This window comes from Sesamum indicum, linkage group LG12 (assembly GCF_000512975.1).
Source record: "Sesamum indicum cultivar Zhongzhi No. 13 linkage group LG12, S_indicum_v1.0, whole genome shotgun sequence".
NCBI classification, from domain to species: domain Eukaryota; kingdom Viridiplantae; phylum Streptophyta; class Magnoliopsida; order Lamiales; family Pedaliaceae; genus Sesamum; species Sesamum indicum.
The window spans coordinates 4959256-4972249 of NC_026156.1; the positions used below are offsets into that span (position 1 = coordinate 4959256).

Consider the following 12994-nt stretch of genomic DNA (forward strand, 5'->3'; position numbering starts at 1 on the left):
GCATAACAGAAGAGAACAATAAACAAATGAATGAAGTTTGAAATTTCAACCGTGCATTGTTAGATTTTTGGCATTTTGCTTCATGATTTAAGGCTCAAAATGATTGTCTTTTCACAACTAATTTTCTTGTTTTTCAAACTTTATGGGCTTCTTTTAATTGGAGAGTACCGTCTTCACAGAAAAATAAGAAAGCGAGGTTCCTATATATGTCAAATTAGGTTCTGACAGAACTGAAGCTGACATTCAGTTGTCGTAATTCTCATGTTTTTTAGCATCTAAAGCATGTCTTGCTTTTGCTCCAATGCACTTTTGTCTTACTGGGAACAAAGTAGTAATAATGGTAATTGGTAGATTAGATGACCTCGACAATGATTTGTTTTTTTGGACTAATGGAATGATATTGTTATTCATTTCTTTCGATGCAAATATTTACATACGACTACAAAAATGGGAATACTCCAACTGTATGCTACTGTAGTTTTTGCATACCCACCGTCAGCATGGACTGTTAGAGAAACAGGAGAGGTAGATGATGAGTAAGGATTCTTGACATTATTCTTAGGTTGTTTCACATCTCATTCAATTCAGAGAATCTTCCAACTGGGCTGCAAAAATCTACCCTAACAAATGCATGAAAGTGATACCACGAAAAAAAAATAAAAAATAATTTTATTTTTATTGATGTATTTGAGGAAGAAGCCCACTTGCGAGTGGCGGTGTTTAAGTCATAAGTGTGAATAAATATGCTGTGGTACACAATTCTTGAAGATACATATCCAAGACTTAGCGTGAGTCAGAGGTCTTTTAATGCCTGATTTGACACCAGCAGACAGGTGACGGCGCCAGCGGCTTGTCTATGTACCTATCTGCAAGAAGAGATATATCAGTTCCTCCAGTCCAGGCCCTAAATTTTCATTGCATTTATAATAGTCTTGATCGCCATGGGAGAAGCTCAACAACTGCCTTTGTCTACAGCTGTGAATGGTGAGATGATCAGTTTCATGTTGAGTTTTCCTGACTGCTGATTGGTCTTATGTAGTCATGAAGTGAACTACAGCTCTTAGTTTAAGGATCTTGATTTGTTTTTGAAGCACTTGTATGTATGCTGCTGTTTCTTTTCTTTCAGTTTATCTTTAGTTTATTTGATGTGTCTGTTGAAATAACCAAGATACTAATAATGGTTTCGTGTAATTGTTTCACCAGGTCTTGAAAAAGATGATCGAGAAGTAGAGAAGCCCCAAGAAAATGGAGAAACGAAGAGAAAGTCTTCCTTCCCGTCTCTGAGACGACCATACAAATGGTGGCTTCAGATGGTCATCTACGCCTTCTTCGTCTTGGCCGGGCAGTCTGTCGGCACACTCTTGGGCAGATTATATTTCGACAACGGTGGAAATAGTGAATGGATGGCCACATTGGTTCAGGTTGTGGGATTTCCAATTCTTTTCCCCTTCCAATGCATCGTCGCCACCAAGCATGAAGACACGGGAACAAACACAACGAAGCGTTTTCCCTTGATTCTTGCCTCAATTTATATATCTCTCGGCATTTTTATGGCTGCAGATTGCATGTTGTATACGATCGGCCTCCAATACCTTCCGGTCACAACGTATACTCTAATTTGTGCTAGCCAGCTGGGATTCAATGCTGTCTTCTCTTACTTCCTCAATCGACAAAAGTTCACTCCTTACATAGTCAATTCCCTTTTTCTCCTAACCATCTCCTCTGTACTTCTTGTGTTCCAAACTGATCCTGGTGATTCCAAAAAAACAACGAAAAACAAGTATGTAATCGGCTTTATATGCACCCTGGCAGCGTCTGCTGGATACGCTTTAATGCTCTCCCTCACTCAGCTTGCCTTTCACAAGGTCATCAAGAAAGAGACTCTGCGAGCGGTCATTGATATGACGATATATCAGAGTGTGGTAGCAACTGTTATCATTGTAATAGGGCTTTTTGGAAGTGGGGAATGGAGGACGCTGAACAAAGAGATGGAGGAGTATAAGTTAGGGAAAGTATCGTATGTTATGAACTTGTTGTGGACATCAATTTCTTGGCAGGCTTTCGGTGTTGGTTGTGTTGGGCTGATATTCAAAGTTTCATCATTGTTCTCTAATGTTATCAGCATTTTAGGCCTGCCTGTGGCTCCTGTCTTGGCCGTGATCTTTCTACACGACAAGCTAACCGGATTGAAGGCTGTTGCCATGTTGCTGGCCATGTGGGGTTTCGTGTCGTATATGTACCAACACTATCTAGATGATTCAAAGATGAAGGAACAAAGAAGATCATCCGATGAAGGAGTTTCTGAAGTTGCTCTTGTAACTGAAAGAGGATAGTTTTGCTGCATCTGTCTGTATTCAGTTCACATTGGTTCATACCAATTGCAAAGAATAATTAATCAGTTACAGGATGAACCAAAGGCATGATGAACATCACCTGTAAAACGCAATACTATTTTGATGTTTTCACAAGACTCACGCTCTCTACCAAACTAACCAAATATTGTTTCCATATTACAATCCTTTTCCTCCTCATAGAATCTCCACTACTACATACACATAGTTTCGTTCACATTATTATCACAAATTCACGTGTACGAGCACAAGGGCAGAAGTGAAATGCTCAATATTAATTGAACTATCCAATGACAATCAGAAGATTTCACAATGATGAGAAACTCATATGATCATGACCAATTATGAGTATGATTTCCCTAAAGCTTTTTTGCCATCCAAAAATAATATTCTTGAGAACCTCAAGAATTGATGCCCTTTTCACTATACTAGGAAATTATGGCACACATCTCCACTTAAACAAGAGCTACATCTGCCAGAATACATCACCTGTTTTTCCAATGCCAAAAGCCTGCCTATCTCTACCTTCGCTGGAAGAAGCTCAAGAAAAGCAACTGGATATCCAAAGTGAGTTGCACCCGTTACCAGAGATCCTCCATTCTGCAGACTCCGCACATCTTTTGGGTCTGATTTTCTGCTAAAACTTTAAGAAGAAAACAGTGACTACAAGACTAGTTTGAGGAGTGCATGGATCTTCCAGTTCAAGAAACCAAGGAAACAAACTCAGACCACCGTGAGAATGGAAATATCAGTTTCAAAAGGATATTCCCTCTGCTAAAACAACACAAAATGTGGTTCCAGATGGCCATCTACTCACTCCTGGTGCTCTCTGGTCAATCAGCCGCAACACTTCTTGGCAGACTCTACTATGAAAAAGGTGGGAAAAGCAAATATATTGCAGCACTTGTGCAGTCTGCCGGATTCCCATTCCTCCTTCCTTTTCTCTACATTGCAGCAAGAAATAATCCAACTATCCAGCAAACAAGCCCATCTAAGAATTTAGCCCTGCCAGCTCTATACATTTGTTTTGGCACTTTTCTTGCATTTGATTGCATGTTATATGCTGTTGGCCTAATGTATCTTCCTGTCTCCACATTTTCACTCATCTGCTCAAGCCAATTGGGATTCAACGCTTTCTTCTCCTACTTCCTCAACTCTCAGAAACTCACACCCCTAATACTAAACTCCATTGTGCTCCTCACTCTCTCCACCGTTCTCCTCATTTTGCAACCGGATTCCTCCACCGGTGCTGTGATTGAGGGGAAATACGCATTGGGATTCATTTGCACTCTGAGCGGCGCTGCTGGTTACGCATTCTTGCTCTCAGCTGAGCAGCTGGCTTATGGTAAGATACTCAAGAGGCAAACCATGAAGGAAATCTTGAATGTGATATTCTACGAGTCGATGGTGACGACTTGTGCACTTCTAGTAGGCCTTTTTGGCAGTGAAGAGTGGAGGAGTTTGAAGAATGAGATGGAGGGATTCCAACTAGGCAAGACATTGTACGCGATGATCTTGTTTAGTGCAGCATTGGCATGGCAGGTGTTTGCTATTGGCATGGTTTCTCTAATGCTGAAGATCTCTTCACTGTTTGCCAATGTTGTTAGTACTATGAATGTGCCGGTTGTGCCAGTTCTAGCAGTAGTTGTATTCCAGGACAAGATGAGTGGGCTGAAAATTGTTGCCATGGTGTTGGCTGTATGGGGCTCTTTATCATATGTTTATCAGCAATACCTTGATGATGTCAAGTCCAGGGCAGAGAATGCTGTTGCCTCTCCAATCCAAGTCATTGCAACTATCCCCTGTGAAAATGAACATTAACCAACAAATTTTGCTACAAGAAAAACTTGGTGAAAGTTCACTTTCAAGAATCGTTTAAGGAGATTTTGATGAATTTCATATGTCCCATCATTCAATCTTTGATTTCAACAAGAATTTCATTTGAGGAAAAGAATTACTACTTTAAATGATGTAAGTTTCTGTTTGTTTAAGGTAAGAGGTTGCAAGTCCAATTAGATTTTCCATTTCACATTTATCACATCTTTAATTACAATTAATATATACACATTATGTATTTAGAAATATAAAATAAGCAGTGTCTAAAAGGGGAAAACAGAGAAAAAAGATCATCATTATAATATTCTTCCACTACTTCGTCATGAGTAGATGCATCGATTTATTGGGCCACAATTCAGTGATGCTTTGGGCCTCCAAATCCTACAGGAATCTATCAAGCCCAATAATGGGTTTAGCCCATTTCGTAAACGGGTCTGGAAACGGACTTTTAAGGCTGTACCCGGGTAGGATGCTAAAACCCATTCAAACATAAAAAGAAAAAGAAGAAGAATTAGAAAGTAGGGTTTATGACCCTAATTTTGATTTCAATTTCTCCGGTCTCTCTCCGGCCGCGTTCTCTTTGATTCATCAGCAACTGAGCCGCTGACCGCTACACGCCAGCCTCGCCACTGAAAGCGCATACTTTCCTTTCCGGTCCCGTTGGATGTATGCCTCTTTTCTCAGAATTATACTCGTATCTCTCTGTATATGCATGGGGCTTTGCCATAATGTTCCTAATATTAGTCGCTCTGTATTCGTTCCATTCCTTCCGTCCACTTTTTCTGGCCTTCAAGAGTGTCAAGATCACTTCTTGAAGTTTAGGGCTGCCGTTTCTTTTCCTGCAATACTTGCTTTATTCATTTCTTTATTTGCGTGTTAGTTGTTTGAGTAGTGGTTTTTCCCATGGTTGCTTTGTCTGGTGGACTTCTTCTAATGTTCTGTGATTTTTAATGGAACAAAAGATGCAAGAGGGTATTAGGTTGTGTGGTGTTCTTTTAGTTTAGTTACTCATAAATCATCAAAGACTGGGGCGTTCATGTTGAAACACTTGTTCTGGTGTTTGCGTGGGTACTTTGTGCTTTTTGATGGAACAAATTATGCAAGAGGCAACTCTGATTACGTTGTTGTTATTGCCTTGCTGTTTAAGATGACAATTTTGGTAAACCATGAACTTTGAATGCAAATTTGCGGGGGAACTTGTCATCTCCTTTGATTTTTCAGACAATAAAATCTGGATGTGTTTTTGAGCTAATATAATTTCCTGTATTAAATGACTATATAGGAGTGTATAGCTTTCAATATTTTTTCATTTTTCAGTGTCATGGAGCACGGGTCATTCCAGGATCAATCACAGGCAACATTTTCCTTTACAGATGAAGATCATACGCTGGCAAATTCACTAAGATATACTCTTAATCAAGAGTGAGTTCTCCAAACCGTTCTTCTGTGTCTTTCCATATACTATATAACATTACTGCTACTGCTAGAGAAATTGAAGAGTTATGAGTGTTATGTGATGAATCCAAGCTTCATTAAGCCATAATTTTGGTTCATGGAGATGGTGAAACAATCAAACATATTTCAAGCTGCTGATGATTGTGTTGGGAGCCTGGGAGGAGACAGGTATAGGTAGTTGAAGAGTCACTGAGTGATTCCCGGAATTCATTTTATTTGTGGGCCAAGATATGTGTGCTTGTTTTTGTAGATTTCCCGCACATTTTTTCATCCTCTTATATAACTGCTCTTTTGTGCATTGGTTTTATGATGCCAGGCAACTGTATGCTCACTGGTCTTATGCCTACTCTTCATTTTCTTAATTCTTAAATTACTAACGAGGAAGTAAAAATTACCCTGCAGCCCCAGGGTAACATTTTGCGGTTACAGCATACCACATCCAGCTGATGCACGGGTGAACATAAGAGTGCAGACAACTGGTAAATTTGTTATAAACATTTTTCTTTTTTCTTTTTCTTTTCTTTTCGTTTTGGTTGTTGGGTAATAATGACATCAAACTCTCTATATATATTGTTTGTAGATGGATAAAGGATGTAACAGGTAGTTTTGGAGTTAACCTTCTTTCTCTCAGGAATTTAAGATAAACCTCCTTTCTGCAAACTTGGGGTTTAACCTCATACATAAGCAATTTAATCAGGATATTGAAGCGATTATATTCTTACTGTAGGTGACCCTGCACGCGAGGTATTGAAAGATTCATGCCAGGATCTAATGCTTATTTGCCAGCATGTTAGAAGCACCTTTGATCAGGCTGTTATGGAATTCAAGAGCAAGAAAGGCCTAGAATCAATGAATATCAGACCATAAGATCTGATCATATCATATTTCCCTGTAGAAAAACTTTTACTTGTCAGTCTATCCACCCCTTATACTCCGCTCATGCTTACAGGTTGGCCAACATGAGTGGGACTGTCAACGTTTTATGCATTTCTCATTGTTGTTTCTTTCCAGTTGCTACTTGTTTGTTTGTGTCACCAGCTCTCAATTTGGCTGGAAAGAGCAAGCCAAGGAGATGATCAAAGTCGGCCATCAATCCAGGGAGTATGCTCAACCCTAGATTGTGATCCAAAAGATTTAGATACCTGGAGAGGAACACTTGGCATTTTCCAAGTTTTAGAGGACTATTTACTAGGCCAAAATGGAAGATATATTATGGAACTCCCATATTGGGTTTGCTTCTCAAGAAATGAAATTATGTTGCAAGTTTGATTAATATTTTGAACTACATGGTCCTCCTTTTAGTTTTGTTCGAAGGGCAACTGATAAACTGCAAAGATGGAAGCTGTAAACAGGATTAGTTATGTGTTGAATAAAACTTTATTTTCAGTAAACTAAAGCAACAAGGTGAATCCCACTGAGGGTCACATTTTACTTCCCAGTAATGGAGCTGGTACAAGGTATGGTTACATCGCCAACGACCGAATCAGCATGCTCCAAAATCTTCTTTCTATGAACAATGGGGAAGCCCATTGACTATGATAAAACTAATCGCCGTGCTTATCCTTTGTGCTAAGAACTAACTGCCTAAACGACAATGAAGAATGAGATATTCTGGTCTCAAACATAAAGCAAAAAATCGAACTTGGGATGAACGAGGAACTATTAAACAACCGTATCAGCTTCTCTAATTAACTCATGGCCCTTAAATATTAACATTATATGAAGTTCTCAAGCAATAAGATTACAGTAGGTCATAAGAAAACATCAAATACAGTTCCATTTGAGTTTTCTATGGTAGAGCTTGAGTTCATATAATGCATCTGTGGTGTACATGCAAGAAAAAGAACTTCGAATAACTTCTTTAATATTTCAACTTTTTTGTATATCACAGGTCAAATGTCCTCGGTTAGTAAATGAACTTAGTATACTCATTTCCATATGGGTCATCCATCGTGTTTTCTCAAGTGAATAAACAGCCAGTTGATTAGCATCTCATCAGAAGTCCAATATTCAGAATTCGCCACCTGAAAGAACCCTGCAAGAATCATACGAAATGGAAATATTCCAAATATCATTCTGAGTCACGGATCAGAAAATTATGTTGCTTCATCTAACTACCACTGAAACTAAAATGGCAGCAGAAATTAGTGAGGTTTTGGTTATTCATTGACTCGAATTTTGTCAAATCACGATGCAAAAAGTTGCACACTTTTTATGCTCCTGTCCAAGCATAGCATTTGCGAGACCAGCTGCCAAACTATACAATCATAACAGTTGGACACTCGATTTGCATGTATAGAAATTTAACATTCAGTTTGAATTCATTTTCTGAGAGTTTTGTTGTATTTTGTGGAGATAAAGAGAGAAAAACAAAGATAAATAAGTATGTATTAGAGATAATATGTATATTTGAATTTGTATTTTGAGATAATTTAAAATAATTATTGTATGTTTAATATTGTATTTTGAGAGACAAAAAATTATTGTTCATTGTCAAATCATGTCTTTTTTATATACATTTTATGTATATGCGTGCATATATATATATGTATGTATGTATTTATGTTAAAATAGTTAAAAACGCCCAGATAAGGTGTTTTTGTATGATGACAAACAATTGCGTATGTTTTGACACATTTCGGAGATAATTTGAAAATGAAAACAAACATAATGTAAGGGTTTCTTTATCATTTAAGGGGTGTACTCGTCTCAAACAAAAATTACCTTCAAATTCAATTGACAAGGTGGTCTACTTAAAGTATATGTAACAGCTTGTCGAAAGCAATACCTAACACTTAAAATTGATATTGACCTAAGCAAAAGGCGAAAAGGTATGTCAAGAGAACATAGTAAAATCATGGGTACCTCACTGAAAGAGCAAAGAATGGAGTCATTACATGAGACGACCTACATAATTAGCCCGAGGATATTTGCTCTTTAGCTGTGGCCATTGCACAAATAACTGATCAGCCATCCGTAGTTTGTAAAGAAGCAACCCACTCAGAGATAGCCTCCTAACTCTAGCAATGCTCTCAACATAGAAAATGGACGACCACCTAATCCCAAAAGCCTGGAAGCAGAGCATTATAATTTGATCAATCATCATATTCCAATTTCCAAAGATAACCTAAGCATTCTATTCAATGCACCAAATAATGGCCCTTTAAAGCGGAAAAAGAAACTGGCTAGCAGAGTTGTCCAAACCTTGAAAAAGAAAGCAATTACACAAAGTGGTATACAAGTTCCAGGCCCATTGCACAGAATCTGCTAGTAAAACAACAAGTCAATCACATAGAATGAAGAAAAAAGTTGCAAACAATAGTGCAGTGAAAATACAAAAAGCATTACCACTTGAGGTCTGATCTTGATCATCAGCCACAATGCATGGGTCAAGGCAATTAAAGTTGTGCCAACTGAAGTTATGTAGGACTGACCAACCTCACGACTTCGGTAAATTTGCATAAAATGAGAAGTTCCTACCAACCCAGCCTCTGACTAAACATAACAAAAAGAAATGAAATGTGCTTCATGAAATAAGAAACAATTATAAGGAGACAAAATCCAATGATAATCAAAATGTTCGATGCGCCTCATTTATTTCTGCTGATATCTCAATCATTCCCAAAATGAAAATTCATCCTGAATGCAGAGTATGTAAAGCTGGAGTATTTTCCAAAGCAGAAAATTCAGGTTTCCAGCCATCTTGGCTAGTTTTTTTCAGTAAAAGTCTGACATTGTAAGTTAAGCCAATAAATAGCCATATAATTTAACAACCCGAAAAGTATCAAATTGCATGCAGTACCTTCTCCTTCAAGGAATCCTCCAGCACACGAGCCTTCTGAAGACTCATATTATCAGTGGCAGCAGCTATATAGTATCTTGGCATAAACTTTTCCATCTGCATAACAGCTAGTAGATTTAACATCTCTGCAGTGTGACCACCTAGATTTTGATCAAATTACAAAATATTAAAATGTGGGATTTGGGAATCAACAAAGCAATAACAAAGTTAAAAATGTCCATGCCCCACGTGGAATCTGAACCTTAGAAATTGGAAATAAAGGATAAACATCATTCCAATTTGATGGGACATATCAAGAATTCCAACTTTGAAGCTGCAATTCCATCACACCTTAAGTAGGATGAGCGAACAGCAGAACAGGAAGAATTTGCATACCTGAACCTAGAACGATTAGAGTACTGAGAGGGCCTGGTGGTGTACTATATAGAGGTTTGCTGCTGCGATATATAATGTAGAAAATCCGGATCACAATCAAGGTAGAAGCACCAATTATGAGCAAAATTGAGGCATTTATGCATCCCATGTCTGAAAAGAAAGAGCCATCTCTATTCTCCATCCCGAAACCTTGTGGACCTTTGGCAACTACCTGCCCATACATATTATTGCTCAAACCATATATACTTGCAATCAAAAAATTGCACAGTTGTTAAAAGCATTAGCATATGCGATCAGTCTCATCCTTAATACGAAAAACAAAGACTTAAAATAAGAAAATAATAATTGAAAGCAAATTTAGAAGTGCTGCCTTCAAAATCTTAAGGTGCAAAAGAATATGAGCGCTGTGGTTTTTCTAGTAGTTCATCCTGTGATTTCTTATAACTAAATACGATCGCTGCATAGAAAAAACATCGATGCAATCACATGTGCAGAATCAGAAAAGAAGAGAACTTACTTGTACTGGACGATCTCCAACTGAACTGGATACAAAATCTCGGGTTTACGTGAAACGAGACTGAGCTTCTTACGATTAACAGTAAGAGAGATTTATCTTAAATTGACAAGAAGATAAAAGGTGTTATCTTGGATGAACCAAAAGATTATCAGAATGGTGGCTGAGAGCAGGGGGTCGCGGCGATGGTCGTTGCCGGCGGAGGGGAATCAGGTAGGCGGAGAGGCAGAGGTCGCAAGAGTGAACCTCCGTTTGGGGACAAAGGGAAAAATTGAAATCCATTTTTGCCCTCAAATTGCAGCTAAAATGTTTCCACTCGCAGCAGAAAATTTCACTTTACCCCCTTTTATCTTTTTTTTTTCTAATTTTATTTTATATAATTGCAATAACTAGATGATTACATTAATTTCTTAAGTAATTAAGCATTACATAAGTTGGATTGATATATTAATATAATAAATATTATAAAATAAATAATAATTACATAAAATAAAATAAGTACCCGCACACTAAGTAAAACTAGATATTATGACATTAAATTTATTTATAAAACTTCAGTCGTAACTATCAGAACATATATCACCGACATCTCTTTTATCTTTAATTGCATCATACTACTCAATAGTTTACTTTCATGTGTAGGATAAATAATTGGTAGAGTTCAATTCTAAAAAAAATATAAAATAAATAAATTAATCGATTTTCTAATATTTTACCCAATTGGACAAATTATGAAATAAAGTTGGACATATTATATCACTCCCAAAGTCGAATAAGTTAACCAGTAATAAAAATGCTACATATGTGCTTATGTCTCAATTGTATAATTAAACAAGGTTTGGTAATATTAATTTAATATACTTCATAAATTTTAATAGGCATTAAAAATTATGATCAAATTCTTAATATACTTAAGTTGGGATACGTGTCATATATTAATTGCAGATTTTAAATATAAAATTGTAAGACTTGTGAAATTAAAGTTGAGAACCTGCAAGCAACATCAATAATGATTTAAAAGAATTCAAGAATATGATATTTTTTTTTCCAATATTGCCATTGATGTTTATTTAATATTAATTAAACCTTCATTAAGATAAGGTTTTATTTAAATGGAATATTTGTAAGAATTGAAGGGATAAAACAATGGTATAAAGAGGTAAGAGTAAAGTGAAGATGAAAATTGAAGTTATTTTATTAGATTGAAAAGATGGGGCAATTAAAGCGCATTTTTGGAGATAGGAGACGGTATTTAACTATAACCAATTAACCACCATATGCAATCCTGTGCTTAAGTCGTATCCAAAGAACTTCAATCCAAACACAATTCCACCCGTTGTTTCCCTGCAACGTGTTAACTATACAGCAAATCACCGGCTTTTGGCTACACCGAGACACAGCGGATTATTTTTTTGCTTGTATAAGAGAGAGGAGAAGGAGAGAGAAGATAATAATAACGTCCTTTTTCAAAAACTCTCCACTAAAGGTAAGCAGTCGTTGGTTCTAAGCAACCGTTTTGTTTCTCACACTTCACAGTTTGCACGTACATACACACACACAGTTTGGGTTGTGCGAGGGTGAAACTAGATGGAGGCGACGCCGTCGACATGCTTTATCGGACGGGGTTTCGGTGGAGGAGGCCTCAGGTGTAGTCAAGTTACTGTGCGGTTCTACCATTCGCCTTCCAGCCGTTTGCTCCCTGTTTACTGTAGAATTCGACAGCGTAATTTCAGGTTAGGTTTTGATTTTATCAGATTTTGTTGCAATATTTTTACCATTTGCCTTCCAACAGTTTGCTGCCTGCTTATTGTAAAATGCGACAGCGTAGTTTCAGGCTGGTTTTTTATTTTTGTCAGATTTATTGCAATATTTCAATTGTTGTTTCTTTTGTTGGTTGTATCTTCGAATTGGTGAAAAATGGTTTTTGGTTTTGGGGCAGTAGCAATGGTGGGTTGAAATCTTGGATTATCTTGCGATTACTACGTCTGTTTTGTGTGTGTTTGTGGTGGATATTTACTTTCTGGCGAGATTCTTGACGGTAGGAAACTAGTTTGTTCAAGAGTCAAGATTCTTGACGTTGACAGTAATCTTGGAAGTTGTGCTTGATCTTGATAAAGAATGAATTCATATTTACTTAACTGCAACTTAAACATGCCTCCGCTGTTTGCCAAATTACTTTTTTCAGGGTTTGACAGGACTGCGCTTTATCTTGATCATGTTTACATGCTTTGCAATATGATTACTACACGTATTTTCTTCCTCTTCTTCTTTTCTTTCTCTCTCTCACCCTTGATAGAACCTTGTCCGAGTTTCAGGTATTTCTTTTATTTTCTTCTACTTCAAGTATGTGCTGTCCTGGCTGCAGGTTTGCCTGTAGCCTGCTTGCTGAATGTAATCTTCTCTAACCGCATTAATTCTTGCCCATCATGCACCTAAGACTACAAATTTCTTGTTGCTCATATTTTTTCGTATTGTCCATCATGACGTATTTGCTACCTAAATATTTGCAGCCTGCAGAATAAGAGACAACATTCAAAGAAAATCAGTTCCGAACGTCCAAAAGATTCAAATCTCCGGCCGAATGGTGACAGCGACTCTGATCCAGTCAACTTGTCCAAACACGGCATCTTACATTCAAATAGGGAGATGGCTTCTAATGAC

The 12994-nt window shown here is 37.4% G+C and overlaps 4 protein-coding genes across 6 annotated transcripts; 3 read left to right on the top strand and 1 right to left on the bottom strand.

Annotated features, from left to right (window-relative positions):
- On the top strand, nucleotides 672-2468 carry LOC105175678 (probable purine permease 10). Of its 2 annotated transcripts, none has more exons than XM_011098211.2 (2): nucleotides 672-984; nucleotides 1204-2468. In XM_011098211.2, the coding sequence occupies exons 1-2, from the start codon at nucleotides 942-944 to the stop codon at nucleotides 2331-2333; spliced, it is 1173 nt and encodes a 390-aa protein (XP_011096513.1). In that variant the 5' UTR covers nucleotides 672-941; the 3' UTR covers nucleotides 2334-2468. The 2 variants fall into 2 exon arrangements, with proteins under 2 accessions (XP_011096513.1, XP_020553893.1); XM_020698234.1 differs by having other exon boundaries at nucleotides 957-1096.
- On the top strand, nucleotides 2615-4533 carry LOC105175679 (probable purine permease 9). Its single transcript, XM_011098212.2, has one exon. It carries the CDS (start codon nucleotides 3039-3041, stop codon nucleotides 4170-4172), a length of 1134 nt encoding a protein of 377 aa, XP_011096514.1. The 5' UTR covers nucleotides 2615-3038; the 3' UTR covers nucleotides 4173-4533.
- Nucleotides 4699-6915, top strand: LOC105175682 (DNA-directed RNA polymerases I and III subunit RPAC2). The gene is made up of 4 exons (XM_011098215.2): nucleotides 4699-4853; nucleotides 5505-5609; nucleotides 6045-6121; nucleotides 6370-6915. Exons 2-4 carry the CDS (start codon nucleotides 5509-5511, stop codon nucleotides 6507-6509), a joined length of 318 nt encoding a protein of 105 aa, XP_011096517.1. The 5' UTR covers nucleotides 4699-4853; nucleotides 5505-5508; the 3' UTR covers nucleotides 6510-6915.
- LOC105175680 (UDP-N-acetylglucosamine transferase subunit ALG14 homolog) lies at nucleotides 7305-10652 on the bottom strand. 2 transcript variants are annotated; one of them, XM_020698235.1, is made up of 7 exons: nucleotides 10337-10652; nucleotides 9820-10030; nucleotides 9445-9584; nucleotides 8991-9137; nucleotides 8847-8906; nucleotides 8540-8712; nucleotides 7305-7677 (listed from the first exon to the last, which is right to left on the bottom strand). In XM_020698235.1, the coding sequence occupies exons 2-7, from the start codon at nucleotides 9998-10000 to the stop codon at nucleotides 7653-7655; spliced, it is 726 nt and encodes a 241-aa protein (XP_020553894.1). In that variant the 5' UTR covers nucleotides 10001-10030; nucleotides 10337-10652; the 3' UTR covers nucleotides 7305-7652. The 2 variants fall into 2 exon arrangements, with proteins under 2 accessions (XP_020553894.1, XP_011096516.1); XM_011098214.2 differs by having other exon boundaries at nucleotides 8508-8712; nucleotides 10337-10650.